This window comes from Canis lupus, chromosome 31 (assembly GCF_003254725.2).
Source record: "Canis lupus dingo isolate Sandy chromosome 31, ASM325472v2, whole genome shotgun sequence".
Lineage (NCBI taxonomy): Eukaryota > Metazoa > Chordata > Mammalia > Carnivora > Canidae > Canis > Canis lupus.
Window position 1 is genome coordinate 21,635,545 of NC_064273.1, and position 18,372 is coordinate 21,653,916.

Below are 18,372 nucleotides of genomic sequence, written 5' to 3' on the forward strand. Positions count from 1 at the left end.
CTCCACCTTTGCTCCTCTTTCTCTTCCATTTCTCTCACACTTTCTGACTGCTCCTGTCTGTGTTCTTTCTCTGAGTCTTCTTTTGTTTTAATTTTGTAACTGCATTTTGCTTTCTTTTTTTAGAGCAGTTTTAGGTTCACAGCAAAATGAAGCAGAAGGTTACAGAGACTTCCCATACATCCTCCCCCATTATCAACATCCTCCTACCAGAATGGTATGTTTGTTAAATTTGTAAACCTACATCGACACATCATAATCACCCAGAGTCCGCAGTTTACATTATAGCTCACTCCCGATGTTGTATACCCTATGGGTTTGGACAAATATATATTGACATGTATTCACTACTGTAGTAGTAATATTAGAGTAGTTTCACTATCCTAAAAATCCTCTATTCCACCTATACATCCCTCTGTTTCCCCTAATTCCTGGAAACCATTGAATTTTTTGCTGCCTCCATAATCTTGATTTTTTTCTCTGTTGCTATTGAGAACATCAAATATGGCTAGTGTGACTAGAGAATTGAATTTTAAATTTAACTGAATTCAAATCTACATAGCCACATGGATCTAGAGGCTACCATATTTCACAGCACAATTCTAAAACATGGATTTTCTTTTTCTTCGTCTTCTTCTTTTTTTTTTTTTAACCTACCCTGAAGTTTTCAGAAGTTAACTCCAGAATAAGGTCTAGAGTCTGTAGTATGGCACTGAATGACCCTCATAATCGAATCCCCTTTTCAGGTCTTGCCACCTCCTCTGTACCAATCCTACATATAAGGGGCACTGTAGAACATTGCTTTACCTTCAGGTACATTAGCCATAATTTTTAGATCTCCCAGCTTTTGATCCTGCTCTTCCCTCTGTGTAGAATGTCCTTTGCTCATCTTATGCCTTCCAAAATCTGTAACTTTCCATGCCTAATAAAGCACACCCTCCAACAGAGGAACATCCCCTTATCCTTGACCTTGAACAGGCCATTAGAATCTCTCAGCCCAGTTTTCTCATCTGCAAAGTGAGAATAATATTTCTCTCCCTTACAGAGTTCTTGGGGGATTAGATTAGCACTATTCAGACTCCACCACTGAGAAAGTACTCAATAAAAACTGCTGTTACTTTTTCCTGTTCTCCCACAACACTTATCATGTGGTATTAGAGGGCTTTCCAGATGGGACTCTCTCTCTCTCTCTCTCTCTCTCTCTCTCTCTCTCAAGACTAGGAGCTCATTACCAGCAAAGACTCAGTCTTGTTCAACATTGTACACCAGCATCCAGCACAATGTAGCTATTTGACAAATGCTTTAACTGGATGACAAATGATGGAGTGAACCAATGATTCACATGTGATGTCACGGAATAATAATAAAAAATTACCCCCTTTTTAATGTGTGTATCTTTAGGGAGGAGCAAAAGAGATACATAGCGGCAAGAATGAGAAAAGAGAACGCCAACAACTTCTCTTGTAAAGCGTTCCATTTTCCTGGTTCCTGCCCAGAAAATTGTTTAAATTTTTGTCCCTTCTCCTTGCTTGACTGGAGTATAGCTCTAACGTTTTGGCCATTTTGACTTCCCGGGTCCTCGGCCCCTCCCTGCCTTGGGCATCAAGCTTCCATCACTGTCACCAAGGAAACAGCAGGGATGTCTCATTCCTTCCTCACAGCTCTGCATATCTCAACTCTGGTCGCCTTTGTCCAGTGAGCTGAATTCTTCATGTGCTTCCCCCCTAAATCAACTGTCTTCTATTCAGTCCTTTATCCATCATTCTACCTTTAAATAATAATAATAATAATTATAATAATAATAATAATAAATAATTTAAAAAGAAGCCTGATGTATAGCAATTTCTTCTCTTGGGAATGGTCTTTTCCCGGACCTGTCACTATTCTTGAATGCACCAGACATTTTCGGGGCCTAGGAGCAAATACAAAAATTGCCTGTTTAGCCCTTGGAGTGTGTGCAAGTCGAAGTGTGGGTCAATTTTAAAGCAGGCAACGGAGCATTCAGAATGGGTTTCCCTTTTAAAAGCACAGTAGACCAAAAATAAACCTGACAAAGGGCAGCTGTGGAGTTTTAACACGTGGAGAACTCCACAGGCAGCAGTTATGTAACTGGAAAGAGACGTGATAAATATTTCACGCCGCTGGATGAACTTCCAACGCGGACACGCGGAAAGCAAAGAGCCGCAGAACGCACCTTGACTCTCCAAGCGCTAAGGGCTCGCGCAGAGGAGGGGCCAAGGCTGCTGCTGGACCCCGAGCCCTGCCCTCCAGCGCCAGTCTCCATGGCTTTCTCGTCTTCCCTCCCGCGCCCAAGGCGGAGCCGGCGAACCCCATGTCCCCCCCGCCCCGAGCGCCTCCCCCCGCAGCTTCCCAGTTGGCCAGAAATTTTCCAAAAATCTCCACCCCCCTAGGCTGAAAACCCAGAAAGTTTTGTGCCAGGGGGAAGGAGGAGAGGAGTTGGAGCTGGGCGGGCGGAGCTGCCCCCCCGCGGCCCCCGCGGCCCCCGCAGCCCCCGCAGCCCGCGCGCCCGGGCTCCTCGCCCCGGGGACAGCTGGCAGCCCCGCGCCCCGCCGGACACAAAGCCGCTCGGGGCCCGCGGCGCAGGGGCGGGGGCGCCCCCGGGGCTTCCCTTCCGCCGCTCGCCTCCTCGCGCGCCCTCATTCGGACCCAGCCCACACCTCGCCTGCATCCTCCGCCCTCCCCCCCCCCCCGCCGCACCCCGCCCCAGCCCGCCCCCCAGGGGGGAGCAGCGCAGACCCCCGCGCTCCCCCTTCCCAGCCCTCGCGCAGGCCACACCTGCCCCCGGGCCGCCCCCCGGCCGGGCACGGACCCCCCTCCCGCGTCTCTCCTCCGCTCCCGCCCCCAGAACTTCAGGGGCCCCCGCCCGGCCTCCCCGCCTCCGAGGAGCCTCCAGCTCGGACCCCGCGAAGATGGCGAGGAGGAGCCGCCACCGCCTCCTGCTGCTGCTGCTGCGCTACCTGGTGGTCGCGCTGGGCTGTAAGTTGCTGGGGTACCCCCTCCCCTCCCCCACCCGGCCCCACCCCGACCTGCGGCCCCCGCGCCCGCCGAGCGCCGTCCCCGCGGCCCGGGCGCCCGAGCGGGAATCGGGGTGCGGGCGGGCGTGGGGGGCGGCGCGGGGTCCGGCGGTTTATCGTATTGTGTGCATTCGGGTTAGAGAAGATGGAAAGAGTCCACAGCGGCGGGGTCTGACCTTCTTTCAAAGTTGGGGTAAGTTTTCAAAGACGCAGGCCCGCGCGCGAACTGAATGCAGAACTCACTAGGACCGGGACTCCTCTGAGATGCTGAGACCTCAAGGTGGCATCACGGGGGGGGGGGGGGGGGGGGGGGGCGGCCCCCGCCAAGTACCAGCGGGGACGGGCACGGTTGGGGCTGCCTCGCTCCGAGGCGAGGAGGGGGAGGCGGCGCGCTGGTGGGGCGGGCGGGGGCCGAGGGGAGCCGCGGTACTCTAGCCTCTCCACCTGCACGTCTCTATCCAGTTAGGGACGCCGTGTCCCCGGGGGACGTGCAGCGCTGGGATTGTTAGAAAGAGGCAGACGCTGAATGAACCAGGAGCGGGGGACGTCCCAAAGCCCATCTCACCGGGGTGGTTCCAGACAGGATTTTCGCGGATTCTGAGCTCATGAGATTTCAAATCTCATTGAACGTTCAAACGTTCATGGGAACGTTTCCTATTATTTTGTTTCCTTCGCGTTAACTTTTTAGGAAAATGGAGGAAATCGAACTAGATCTTAAGCACTTAGGCAGGGAAGACCCCCTTTTCTATTGTTTTTCGTTTTCCCTTCTCTCTCTCTCTCTCTTTTTAATAGAAGAGGTTATTATTGTTGCTATCCAAGCCCTGGCAATATTTAACATAAGCCACCGGATGAGCGTCTAATACCAAAATACGATGACTTTTTCCTCACGCACGCTCTTGCTGCACAAGAGAGTATCGCAGAACCCAACGTGGTGTGAGCTTTGTACCTTAGTGGGGGAGGAAGGTGCAAGTTGTCCCAGTGAAGGGACATGTGCTGACCTATGCTATAGAAAATCAAACCAGGAATCCGAGGCTTCACAATAAAACCATTATGCAGTTTTGAAGTTGGTATCATGTTGAACACACAGAGGGGGGAAAAATGCAGTAATGGTAAAGGACAACAGAGAGACAGGCTGGAGGAATTGTCACCGAACTGTTGGAAAAGTGGGGTATTTCGTTGACGATCCTAAATTTCAAATTAAAAAAGACTGACTTTAGAATTGTCACTAATGAAAAGCAGAGAAAATGGTTTTGCTCTGCTATTCTTATTCAGTGATCAAAATAGAAACAATACACCCGCAGTTTGGATGTGTAGGGAAGAAATAACCAAGAGGCAAACACAGGCTTAGATAAATGGGCAGAAAAACCTCTCGTTCAGACTTCAGGTAAATCTAATCAGTGGCTCTTCTAACCCTCACTCCTAGGGGGGAAGAGTTTGGGAGTGTGCATAGACCTTTTCTGTGTTGTTCCCCGGGATGCCCAAGGTCTGGCATTGCAAGAATGTTTTCTTTTCTTTTCTTTTTTTCAGATAAACTTAGTTATTCTATGACAGTAGATTTGAGGAAATATTGTGAAGATAGTATGGGGAGTTCCCATATATACCACATCCACCTTCTCCTTTTATTAATATTTTGTTAGTATGTATGATACGTGTGTCATAATTAATGAAACAATATTGGTATATTATTATGAACTAAATATTTTATTTAGAACTCCATATTTTATTCAAATTTCCTTCATTTTTACCTGATGTCCTTTTTTATTTCAGGATCTCATCCAGGATACTATATTACATTTAACAGCCCTGCCTCCTTAGGCTCCTCTTAGCTGTCACAGTTCCTCAGACTTCCCTTGTTTTTTATTACCTTGTCAAGTTTGAGGAGTACTGATGAAGTATTTTATTGAATGTCCCTTAACTGATTTTTTTAATGTTTTCTCTAGATCCTATATCAGTATGGGCTTATGAATATTTATTTTATACTTTGGATTTATAGTTCAATGTGATTTTATTTATTTTAGTACTGAAATGCTTCCAGTTTTGGCCACTGGGAGTTCTAGTGGTTTCTGTATCCTCTGACATACCCCCATTGCTATATATATATTTTTGTTTTGTTTTGTTTTTTGTTTTTAGTGCTTCTTACTTTCTGGTAACACAGAATGCTTCAGGCTGATCTTGTATATTTCCTGCTCCAGGCCTAGGATTGGCCATTTCTCCAAAAAGCCCTGGTTCCTTTTATTGGAGAATGGTGTTAGAAACCAAGATGTACGTCTACCACCATACCACTCTGAACAAGCCTTGTCTTATCTGCTCTTGGAAGCTAAGCAGGGTCAGGCCTAGTTAGTACTTGGATGGGAGAAACCAAGGTGTAGGTGTTATTGAAGAGTGTTATTGAAAAACAAGAATGTTTTTCAGGGCTGAGTTTCACTCCACAGTCCTATTTGTGATTTGTCTACTCAGGTTTCATGTTGAGATCCAAAAACAGTACTACGGACTTTCTTGAATATTCTCTTTTTAAGTTCTCAGCAAATGCATGAGACAGAACATATCTTCAACTTACAGTTCATGACCCTCAAGGCTCAAGCAACATCATTTATGGAGACTGAAAAGAATGGAACTGGGGTTTGAAGATCTGAGAAATTGTTCCATAGATAATTGGACTTCTCTCTTTTTCTAGCTGAGCACTTAATCCTTTCCACTATCTTCATTCAAAATTCAAAAAAAGACTGTGGATTTCTTATTCTCTAATTACAGACTCCTCTTTTTAATATCCATCCCAAATATAACTGTACCACCCTTTTGTTCTGATCCTATTATATATAATACCATACGTATTCCATTCTTTCCTTTTATTTTTATTTGTCCATATTCTTATTTCTTTCTTAGTAGTTTGGAAGAATTTTGTAGTCGCTGCTGCCGCCATTATTTGGACTATGAGTTCAGTGTACCTTTTGAAATATGGACATTTACTTGTGTGTTTAGTGAAACTATATTTTTGTTTACCATTAAAATGGGAACTCCATGACGGAAGGAATTTCTTTATAGTTGCTCCCCACTGTATGTACAGTGCCAAGCAAAGTGCCTGATGAATAGTAGGTGTAAATAGATACCTGTTGATCAGATAGGAAGGGAATGAGGTGGAAGAAATGGATGGATGGAATTAATAATTGCAATATAAATCATGACGCCCTAACTAATGCCAAATAGGTGAGGTGTCAGATTTCTCTGAGGTGACATTTAAGCCAAGCAGTTAGATGTTAATGAGAGCAGTGTGCTGTTCTTGACACTACCTGGCTGGTAGCAGTTGGTCTTCAAATCTGGACTGGTACCCAAGCCAGGCCTCTTGGCCTGAGTCTGTAATATTTCATCAACTGATAAGGAATGTGGAGGAGGGAGAAGTCAGATCTTCTGCAAAATCACAAAGTTCTGACCCAGTAGTGGAACTGACCCAAAAGAGCACTCCAGGGAACCAGTGCCAGGAAAATTCTGCCCTCTGTAAACATTGTTAAGAACAAAGCATCATCTGCAGAGAACAAGTTCCATCCTGGCATGATCTTAATTATCTGATGAGAATAAAGGTCAGGTTGGGCTTACTGGTAGACCTGATAACGGTTTTAAAACTGAAACAGAAATGGCCTTCAAAGGGAAGAAGTCTAAAACAAAAAATCAGCATAAAGAGAAAAGTAAATTCCTTAAGACTGAAAACACTCATTATCCTTCCACCAGAGCAGTTTAATGAGAGGAGCCTCTGTGCATTTACATATGTTTGCTCTACCCATGGTTTCTGTAGAGAAGATGTTTTGAACTCTGGAGGCTAGAGCCACTGTATTGAAGTTGAGCCAGAAGAAATCTGTAAAGGCCATTATTTAAAATAACCTTTTCATCCCATAACACTGCTGAGTCAGTACTCCAGTATACCTGTGTTGCCACATTGATGCTTTGAGGAAGATGAAGGTGAAGACAGAAAAGGGGAATCAGAATCTAGGTCAAGTGCTTTCTTTGGCAGAAACAGAGAAAGAAAACACTGGGTACTGTTTTCTTGGGAGGTGTTACTGTTCACATGACCAGAACTCAGAAAAACAATCCAACTGTATGAGTTTTCCTATCGCTGCAGAAACAAATTACCACAAATTTAATACAACACAGATTTATTATCTGAAAGTTCTAGAGGCCAGAAATCTGAAGTAGGTCTCACTTGGCTCAAATCAAAGTATGGGAAGGGCAGCTGTCTTCTGGAGGTTCCAGGGGAAAACCAGCTGTTTTTCCAGCTTCTAGAAGCCATTGGCTCGGGGCCCTGTCCCTCCAGCTTCAAAGTCAGTGGTGCCAGGCTGCCATAAATCTTGTTCTCTCTTTTCTACCTCCCTCTTCCACTTACAAGGGCCGTTATATTTACATTGGGCCTACCCAGGTAATCCAGGATTATCTTTCCATCCCAAAGTTAGCTGGGTTAGCAGCTTCAATTCTATTTACAACCTTAATTCATATTTACCATGTAAGGTAACATGTTTATAGGTTCCTGGGGTTAGGATGTAGACATCTCTGGGAAACCATCACCCCAACCAAAATTAGGGTGTGCCCAGTAATGTGTAATCAGCCTTGTAGCCAAGAATATTCTAGACCCCATGGAGTGACCACAACTTTTACCTTTAAATTATAATTTATAGTGATAGAGAACTGTATTTTTTGAGTTATATTTCAGATCACAGAGTGTAGCAGTAAAGAACATGTGCTCTGATGCTGAGTTCTGTGTGCACTTACCAGCTAACGGATCTGCTATGAGCTATTTGGTCTGTGTGTGTCAGTTTACCCATCTGTAATGGTGATAATCCCAATAATAGATTTACTTTGTAGAGAAGTAGGGAGAATTAAATGTGTACACATGTCTAGCACACTTAGAAAACTTGTACTGTTATTGTTGATAACATTTGGGGGTGGTGGAGTTAAATATTCATATAATCATTTATAATGGATTTCCTACAGTTATGAGGGTCCTATTCCAAACACAGATAATGAACTGTTTCATAAGTTTATTCTAGTTTAAACAGTTTTATTTACTTTTATTATTTAAAGATTTTATTTTGAAATATATTTTTTAAAGTTTTATTACAGAATACTCATGCATGTATATCTGTAGCTACCTGTCTATCTACATGAAAAGAATATGCTAGACAAGTAAAGGAGTGGGGAGACCATTTCAGATACGGAGGGAACAGTGTTGCACAGAGGTACTTGGGGAAAAGCAAGCAGGGAATGGAAGAAGTTCCGTATGGCCAGAGCATGGAGGACAGGGGAGGATGAAAGGTCCCCGCCAGGTGGAAAGCGGGCCTTGTGGGTCATATCTAGGATTTTGAATTTATCCTAAAAAAGACTAGGAGAAGCCATTGAAGGCTTTTTAAACACTGAGTATCAGTTAGATTTGCCTTTCAAAGAGAACACAGTGGATGGAAGTGTGGAGAATGGGCAGGATGGGTGGGTGGGATGTTGAAGTGGGGAGCCCAGTGAGATGCTATTGGAGTGGTCCAGGCTACTTCTTAAGTAATAGGAAGTATTTTCTGTGGCTCATTGAAATATGTATATGCACATATTTGATTAGACATTTACATTCACCCACAGGAAATTGTTTTATATCTGAAATTTAGTTAGTTAAATTTAATCAGGGATTTGAGAAAAATGGTTCTTTGGTTTTTAAGGAATTTTTAAGAATTGTGTACACTGCAAATATTTCCAGCTTCCTGTTCAGTTCCCAACATCTAAACATGAAACTTTGGGACCACTATTTATCCTCTTTCAGTATTATTCTCTTTCCCACCCCTGGTTTTGTCTTCCCTTGGTATTGTTTTACCTGTTTCCCATGTGGCCATCCTTAGGCGGGTGATTAGATTGGATTTGATGGGGAAAAAGAGTGGCCCTCTGTATTACTAAGTGTGTGAGGGTGTGCATGTATGAGAGATGCAGAGAGATAGAGGGATAGAGGTGGAGAGAGAAGGAGGAGAGAGGGACCAAAGGAGAGAAAGAGGAAGAAAGAGTATGCTCAAATGAATGCTTGCTACCAGGACCACAGACTCCTACTCTTGGAATCTTCAGGCAGTGAAGGGGTTGGAAATGTTTGCCACATTTTATGAACAGAGAAGCAAAGAACCACTGGACCTAGTCCCATGAAAGTGTTTCAAGAGCTATTCTCTTAGCTCTCCACTGTCTTGGCTCAAATAGTACTAAGCAAGAATCTTTGTGATCTTTTTTTTTTCTTTTTAAGATTTATTTATTTGGGGGGGGGGAGAGAGTAAGAATCCCCAACCAGACTCCCCACTGAGCGTAGAGGCTGACACAGGATCCTGAGATCATGACTTTAGTTGAAATCATGAGGAGATGCTTAACCAACTGAGCCTCCCAGGCACCTCAAGAATCCTTGTGATCTTAACAGATGGGAGTTTTAGTTCTTAACTGAAGAATTTTGCCTTTTTCTCTCACTTTCTTATGTCATTATGTCAGTTTTTATTTGTTAGATTTTCTGTTTCATTTGGGTTTCAAAATTTTTCACAGGGAGAGTTTGGGACTGAGTTGTTTTTAAACTGGTAAAGAGTGAAAAAGCCTAATCTGGTCTTTCTCCTTTATTCTAGGCATTCCCAGTTCACTTATTCTCCTTTTGTCAAAGCAGTCACTTGCTGTTTTCAGTTTTAGTTTTGCTCACACTGTAAAAACTTGTTAAATACTTCAAGGGCATAATCAGAGACAAAAGTAGATCATTGTTGAATGCATTTACTTACACATTTAATTAAAAACAAGGTATGTATAGGGTAAATTCCAACAGTACAGAAATGAAAAATAACTCCTCTGACTTTTATTCTACTCCTTACAGATAACTCACTCTTAAGTTTTTTGTATATAGTTCCAGAAAAATTGGGGGGGGGAAATATAGTTCCAGCCTATAGGAGCATACCTGTATAGTTTCTTTAAAACTAAAAATCAGGGGCACCTGGTTGGCTCAGGTTGTGATTCCAGGGTCCTGGGATCAAGTCCCACATCGGGCTCCCTGGGTGGAGTCTGCTTCTCCCTCTGCCTATGTCTCTGCCTCTCTCTGTGTCTCTCATTAATAAATAAATAAAATCTTAAAAAACACACACACTAAAAATCAAAATTTGCTGTGCTTATTGTTCTGCACCTTCCAACAAATCAAATCATATTATATATGATATTCTGTGCCTTCCTGCAGAAATATATTTCGTTTTTTTTTTTTTTTAAAGATTTACTTATTTACATTAGAGAGAGAGAGAGAGAGCATGTGAGTGGGGAAAGGGGCAGAGAGATTCTCCAAGGCCAAGTGTGGACTCCCTCCTGAGTGCAAAGCCTGGGGGGGGTGTGGAAGGGCTTGATCCCACATCCCATGAGATCTTGCCCTGAGCTAAACCAAGAGACAGAAGCTTAACCAACCGAGCCACCTAGGCACCCCATGCAAAAATTTTATTTTTACTAGTAAATTAAGCCACAACCCAGAGCTCTGTCTCACAAACAGGACTCACGGTAACATCTTGCAGAGGCCTTTAAATTCCTTAAGCCAAAGTGCAGCAGGGGCTACCTTCTAGTTAAAACCAACAAAAGTAAGTAGGGAAACAAAATGAATATAACAAAACAGAAGGACATAAACTCCCAAACCAGCGACCAAATCTAGAAAGGAAAAAATTCCAACTCGGATACTGCGGAAAGAAAAGCCCAAAGTAGAGGGTAAGGGGCCAACGCCCAGAGAAGACCGACACCAGCAGCGGCTGAGACTTAGGGACAAGTGCAAGCTGATGCTATTTTGAAAGGAGACCAAAGAAGAAGTAATGACCGCAAATAAAAAGGGAACATGTTGAACTGCTGGGAAAGTGCTAAATTTGAAAAGGAAGAATTGTGCTAATGTTTTTATATATATATATAAAAAATGCTCTACAGGCACTTTAAAATAGGAATGGATTCTAATCAGAAGTTGAGCTCCTACCGTGGAATAAATGATAACTCAGGGGTCTGTTTGTCCAATAATCTAAACATGCAGTCAGCTATGTCATTAAAAAATGGGATAAAGGGGCGCCTCGGACAAAGGCTTAGGATGAAGGCTTAGTCGGTTAAGCTAAGCGTCTGCCTTCAGGCTCAGGTCAGGATCCCAGCGTCCTGGGATGAAGCTGGTTGGGCTCCCTGCTCAGTGGGGAGCCTGCTTCTCTCTCTCTCACTCTCTGCCCTGCCCCCTGGCTTATGCTTGGGCTCTCTCTCTTTCTCTGTGTCAAATAAATAAATAGAATCTTTTTTAAAAATGGGATAAAAATTGTACCTAAGCTGATGGGAGCTGTGGATCATTGTACTTTGGCCCCAAACAATGCTTTTGGTCCCAGAACAAGTCAGATGCTTTTGCACCCTGTGTGGGTGTGTGTTAAGGGAGTGAACTACTATTTTAGATAAAATGTTTTAGACAATGTTTCTCCTTCCCAGCCATTTTCTCTGCTGTTGTGTTATCATTGTTGAAATTTTCTCCATGTGCCAAATGCAATTACTCCCTGAAGATCTAACCCGCTTCTTTTCTCTCTCTCTCTCTTTTAAAAGATTTTACTTATCTCCTTGAGAAAGAGAGAGCACAAGCAGGGGAAGGGATAGAGGGAGCGGGGGAAACAGACTCCCAGATAAATAGGGAGCCAGATGCCGGGCTCGATCCCAGGACCCTGGGACCATGACCCAAGCCAAAGACAGATGCCTAAGCCACCCAGGTGCCCCAAATACCTTCTCTTAATCCTCCCCAGCTCATCCATTCCTCAGAGCCAAAGTCTACCACATATTATTATACTCCTGGTGCTCTTGGTATGTTCCTGCTTCCCTTACAGTACTTATTGGGCTACTGCTAACTGTGTTTACATGTGCTTCTCTCTGGATTGCCAGTTTGTCAAGGACAGAGACAATACATCATTGTGTCTAGCACCTAGAATCATGCCTGGCACATGATGATTCTCTGATAGTTCAATGAATAGAAGGGAGTAACCTGGAGTTTAATGTTTATTTGTTTCTTAGCCTCCTAAAATTACATTTTAATACTAGGGAATCCTAAGACATACGTAAAATTAATTTTCCCTAATAAATAAATAATAAGTAAATAATTTTACTGCTCTTAGAACTCCCACCTCCCTCATAATCTGTAGCCTCCCTAGAGTTTAGAGTTACATGGTAATATAGAGACTGGCCTGCCTTACAGAGTTTTAAGAAATTTTGCTGATTGCCTAATGCCATTGTGTATTATAAAAAACAAAAACAAAACGAAATGAAAAACCCATATAAGCTCCTCTTGAATTAGTGATTAAAAGCTCAGATGAATTAAAAGCCCAGATGAATCAAACAATACCTCCTTTCAAGTCTCCTGAGATAAAATTCAACACAGGATGTTAGAGAGTTGTAAAAGTACTCTGTGGAACAGGGGATTCCAGACTTTCCCCTCGTGGTCCACTCTGTTGATACCCTAGCAATCCATGTCCCACAATAGGTAAAAGTTTATTAAGAGAGAGGGGAGGGCCCAATCCTTATTTACAACCAAAGATGGTTTTCCTAGGCATTCGTGTCCAGTAGTCCTATCTTCTTAGGGATCTTGACACCTGCTTATTATCAGTGAATAGTTTCTTCTGGATCCAGGTGACTCATCAATTAGGTCCAAGGGTAGTCTCTCATTGCAAATGCCAGGGTTAGATGCATCCTGAGATTTTCAGCTCTGGTGTGCTATTCTCCCAGAAAATCTGCCAAAATGTTCAAAAAAACACTGCCTGGAGCACTGGTCCTTCAGACTTTTTTTATTCCATGTCCTACTTCTCTTAAGAAGAACATTTGCCCCTGGGACACCTTGAGTGTCTGCCTTCCGCTCACGGCATGACTCCCAGTCTGGGGATCAAGTCCCACATGGGGCTCCCTGTGAGGAGCCTGCTTCTCTCTCTGCCTATGTCTCTGCCTCTCTCTGTGTGTCTCTCATGAATAAATAAATACAATCTTTAAATAAAAAAAGAACATATGCCCCAACATACATTTTTGGTAATGAATTATATACACATATTTCTGTATCAATATTATTGCATTAATTATAAAAGATGTATAAAATAAGTATCAAACAAGTGAGATAATGAAAAATAAATCAGCAGTAATGTCTTTGGGCAGAAGTGAGGTGATGATTGTCCCATACTACAGCAATTGATAAAACTTCTATCATTAAAACACTGTGAGACTAGTATATGAATAGACTGACAGATCAATAGAATAAAATATAAAGTCCAGGAATTGGCCCAAATTCATTTGGAAATTTAGTATAGCTATGAGATGTATCTTTCCACTTACCTATCTATATATAAAATAGGAGTCTCTCAAACTGTAATAAAATATTGTAATAAAAACTGTAATAAATATTGTTACAATTGGGTAGTCATTTGAGAGAAAATGGATCTGATTCTGAGTGTACATGATAAACTCCAAATGGATCAAAACTCTAAATGTCAGTAAGTAATAAATTCATCCCCCTCCCCAAAAAACCCCAAAGCATGGATGTATTCTTCTATAAACTATATATCAAAAGAATATCTGCATGAAAAAAAATAAAATACCACACACAAATCGAAAGACAAATGACTAATTGGGAAAAATATATCTGCACTTTAAATCTCAGCCAAAGAGTATTGCCACTGATATACAACAAGTCCTAAAACTGGAAAGAAAATAAAAATATAAAGAATAAAATGGAAAAATGGCATGCATACAGGACAAACCCCAGAGAGTTCCCAGAAGAAAAATTTTAATAGTTCTTCAGATATGACACTGCATTCAACATCACTTAAATGCAAATTAAACTGTCACAAAGATAACCTCTCTTCCCTGCCAGATTAGCAAAAACACATAACTCATCTGCATCCTCTATTATTGAAGCTCTGTGCAAACAGGCCCTCTCCCTGCTGAGGGGCTGGGTAGTGATCTATCTGCCATGGAGAAAAATTCAGCAATATGTAGAAAAATTGTATGTCTACTTTGACTCATCCACCCCACTACTGGGAGCCTGTTGCAAAGCTGTATTTTAAAAAAGGTAAATGAAACAAAAAAACATGATTGATGAATCGGATTGCTTATTTCAAAATTATTTATTTATTATAAAGAAGATTGAAAACAACCAAATGCCCACAATCTCCAATAAATAAATAAATAAATAAATAAATAAATAAATAAATAACAGAATGATATGCAATGGAGCTGTAAAAAGGAATGAGTATGATCTCCAGGTATAGGTATCACAAATGAGAAAAGCAAGTGCAGAATAGTATAATGTAGCACGTTGCATTTTATGTAAGAAAGAAATACTGGAAGGTTAAATGAAGACCACTCACAATGGGTGGAAAGGGGCAGAAATGGAGCTGATTTCTTTTAATAACTTACTACATAGATTTGGTTGTAAAAACAAAAATGTCTGTTTCAAAGAAAAATTCACTAAAACAGCCATCCTAAACATTGAAAACAAGTGGAAAGAAATAAACCTACTGTGTATCAAAAAAAAAACCTACTGTGTATCAAACCAGCGATATAACCATGCAGAGGAAAGAATTATTCCAGTCTGAGCTTAGAATGTAATATTCCACTAAGTAGGAGAATTTATTTTAAGGATAATTAAAGCTGCAAATACATTTTTAAATGAAAATAATTTGAAACAAGGGTGTTATTTTTGAAATTATACTGCAGGATAATGCAAATCAATAACTGTAATGACCTAAATATTAAGATTATCAGTGAAGGAAAAAAAAAGATACAAATATTACGTTTTAAAACAAAGTAAAAGTCCTATCATGTGTATTTGAATTGGAAATAATCCGTATGAACTAAAGCTTTTTTTCTTTCCCAAACTGCATATTTCCTATCTCTGTCTCCTAAAAAGTTCTAGGTGAAATAATGACCTGTATCAGTTAGTTTTAATGAAGTAACAAATAACCTAAAAATCTCAGTCATTGGACAGGTTACTTTTGCTTACATCCCCTTTTAGTGTTTCCATGTCAGCTGCAGAATCTCTGCTCTGCATGTCTTTTTCTCATCCTAGGCCCCAGGCTCAAGGAGCTAACCTGTTTGGGACAGATAGTTCTTGTGGTCAAGGAAAAAGCCAGAGACAGATTGAACTATATTAGCCTTCAAGCTTTCGCTTACCAGGGTATATGTTTATTGGTCAAAGCAATCACATGGCCAAACCTGCTACTGGGTTGAGGAAGTGTATCCTACCTGCCAGGAGGCCCTGGATATCATGTGATAGTAAGTGGGAAGGGAATGAGTAGTTGGGAATAATAATAAAATCTATCCTACAGCACCATAAAAATGAGCATACACATTGTGATCTCTGAATACCATTCCACGCTAGTAGTGACCAGGGATCTGTAGAGGAGCATCTGATTCCATGTTTAGGGTTGGGTGGATAGGAGTCTGGAAACATTTATTTTGTTGTGCCAGACAGAAAGCAAGTAATCTCCCAAAGCTAATGGGATCGTGTCTAAAGGACACAGGAATCAACGTAAAAAAGGCTCATTTTGACCAAATTAGAGGCAATTTGAGAATCAAAAATGAAAAAACAAGTTGAAGGCAACTGATTTAAAGATGTCGAACCTATTTCTTAAGTGTATTAATTACAGACACTTAAGGCAGCCCTGGTGGCTCAGTGGTTTAGCGCCGCCTTCAGCCCAGGGCCTGATCTTGGATCAGTTGGTCCCGGGATGGAGTCCCATGTCAGGCTCCCTGCATGGAGCCTGCTTTTCCCTCTGCCTGTCTCTCTCTCTCTCGCTCTCGCTCTCGCTCTCGCTCTCTCTGTGTCTCTCATGAATAAATGAATTTAAAAAATAAAAAATAATATTTAAAAATTACAGACACTTAAAAGAGAGAGTCAATAGATTAAAAAAAAAAAACCCACAATCATTACACTTTGGTCACCATTAGAACTATGTCAATGACTCCTTCCCCAATTTTTAACAATCAAAATACAGAAGTAAGCCTGCTTTCCTTATGTTTGTGTATATAACATATAACCTTGACTGATAGAGAAAATTCTTCTTTATAGAAGTCAAGCTAGTAAATGTGCAAAGATAATAGGAAAAACAATAGAATCTAATAATCATCATCTTGCAACATGTCATTGGTTCATCATATAATTATTAAAAATTAGACAAAATGTTGACAGGGACCTTTCAAATGGAATGGCCAGTCTGTTATCACCTAAAACCACTGATAAATCTTAGCATCATTAAAAGTCGGCCAATCGTGTAATACAACAGCAAGTGCATAGCATTCCCTATGTAGTGTTTGTGTTCATCCCTCAAAAAATAATAATAATTGACCTTTATTTGAATCAAACCTCTAGGCAGGTATCTTCTTTTTACAGGAAGGTAGATGCACAGATTAAAGACACACCTAGAAAGTGGGTTGTTCTGCAGAATAACTGCTAGGTTTCCACAAGTCAACAAATAGGAGAAAAGGGCAGGTTAACTCTGGATTAAAAACAAAATAGGACAAAAAGCCTAAGAAGCAAGTGTAATGCTGCAATGTGAATCCCAATTCAAAAAAGATATAAGGCAAATCTGATTAGGGCAGGGTATTCGATTATACTAAGGAATGAATTATAATTTGTTATTTTAATGTTATTGTGGCCCATAGGACTTTAATTTGTATTGATATCTCCTAAAACAATAAAGGAAATTGATTGATGTATATGATTTAAAATTTCTCAACAACAAAAAGGATAGATGAAGTAAACATGGCAGCCTTTATAGTTGTTGAATCCAAATAATCAATATATGGAGTCTATAATTCTGTTCTCTCTACTTTTGTGTGTATTTGAAAATTTGTAATAGAGGCACCTGGCTGACTCAGTTGGTAGAGTGAGTGGCTCTTGATCTCGGGGTTGTGAGTTCAAGCCCCATGTTGGGTGTAAAGATTACTTAGATAAATCTTAAAAAAAGAAAAAGAAAAAGAAAATTTTTCATAAAATAACTAAACCCATGAAAAGAGAAAAATGTGATAAAAATATTAAAATTTCAGTATTTCCTTTCTTTGCCCTCTGGGTTTTATTGGACAATCCACCTTAGAATCTACTGGTTTAAAGAGAAAATAAACAGACCAAAGTAAGTCTACTTGAAATATCTGCTCTCTTAAACTCTGTACCTTACTGAACCAGGGCAGTCAGTATAAAAAAACTCAAATTCTATTTGAATAATCCCCTTTTTAATCTAGCTAGTCTGTTTCACACTAATGGAAAAATAAAGTGCCTGAAAACAAACAAAACACCCTGTCATTAACTGAATTCAAAGATCCTGTATTCAAAGATACAGCAAAGTCTGTTAGTAAATCTGCATAACAGCTATGTTTTTCTTCATAATGTAGCAAGGACCTTTCAGTTCCTTTGAAAGGGACTTTAATATTTTATTCCCTAAAATGTAAAAGTACCCATTAGATGAGTGCATGTCACAGTCATAGACTGATAACAAAAAAAGGTGAATGTAAAAAAGGGAGTTGATTAAATTTAAAAATTTTCTCTTGCATTTACTTAACGGAAGCCAGTCCAATCAAGCCTCTTTTGTCAACCCTCTGGCTCTTCCAAACAACAGGAGAGACTACTTCAGGTTTTTTTTGGTTTTTTTGTTTGTTTGTTTGTTTGGGGGAGGAAGGGCCTATCTAGCATTTAACATACCAACTCAAGCACATTTTGAAACTGCTCACATTTTCTAAAATATTCATTTAATGTTCAAATCTATATCATTAAAACTTAATATCAAGTTCCAAATGAGGTCTTTGTAAGATCTAATTTCCCAGAGTTCCTTTAACCTTGAAGACCCCAAAGCTCTAGGGATTCTCTAGAGAAGACTCTGGTTGTGGGGGAAGAATGAAAGAATTAAAGGCATTTAGAGGCTGCCCAGAGCCTGTGTCAGCAGCTTATGCACACTCTCATTGTAGTCATTTATGTCAGAAGCAATTTCTATATGGGATAACATTTTCCCCAAATACACCCTGAATTCATGAGCAAGAGGATATAGACGTTAATAGAGGCAGGAGTTCCACTTCACTTCTCATCCCATTACCTCTTACTTTTATCATAGAAGCAAGACTGCATCATACTCCTCTAATAGAATTTATATATAGAGTCCTAACTATGTGAACAAACAAGTCATGTCCCTCTAGCTTGCACCATTCCACATATTCAACTATTCATCTTTGGTGACTACTAAAATCTCTCACTGATGATGAGATCAGTCAAGACAGCCTTTTTCATTACATAGACTAGAAGATTTGAGGAAATTTATTTTTTATTATTAGAAAATAAAAGGACAAATAATTTTAG

The 18,372-nt window shown here is 40.8% G+C and overlaps 1 protein-coding gene across 2 annotated transcripts in view; it reads left to right on the top strand.

Moving 5' to 3' along the window:
• Positions 1-2,440: 2,440 nt before the first annotated feature.
• Positions 2,441-18,372, top strand: part of JAM2 (junctional adhesion molecule 2) — a 60,205-nt gene continuing 44,273 nt past the window's right edge. For both annotated transcript variants that reach the window (XM_025449632.3, XM_049104543.1), the window contains exon 1: positions 2,441-2,994. In XM_025449632.3, coding sequence (XP_025305417.1) covers positions 2,928-2,994 — 67 coding nt within the window. In that variant the 5' untranslated portion in view covers positions 2,441-2,927. The remainder of the gene's footprint in view (positions 2,995-18,372) is intronic.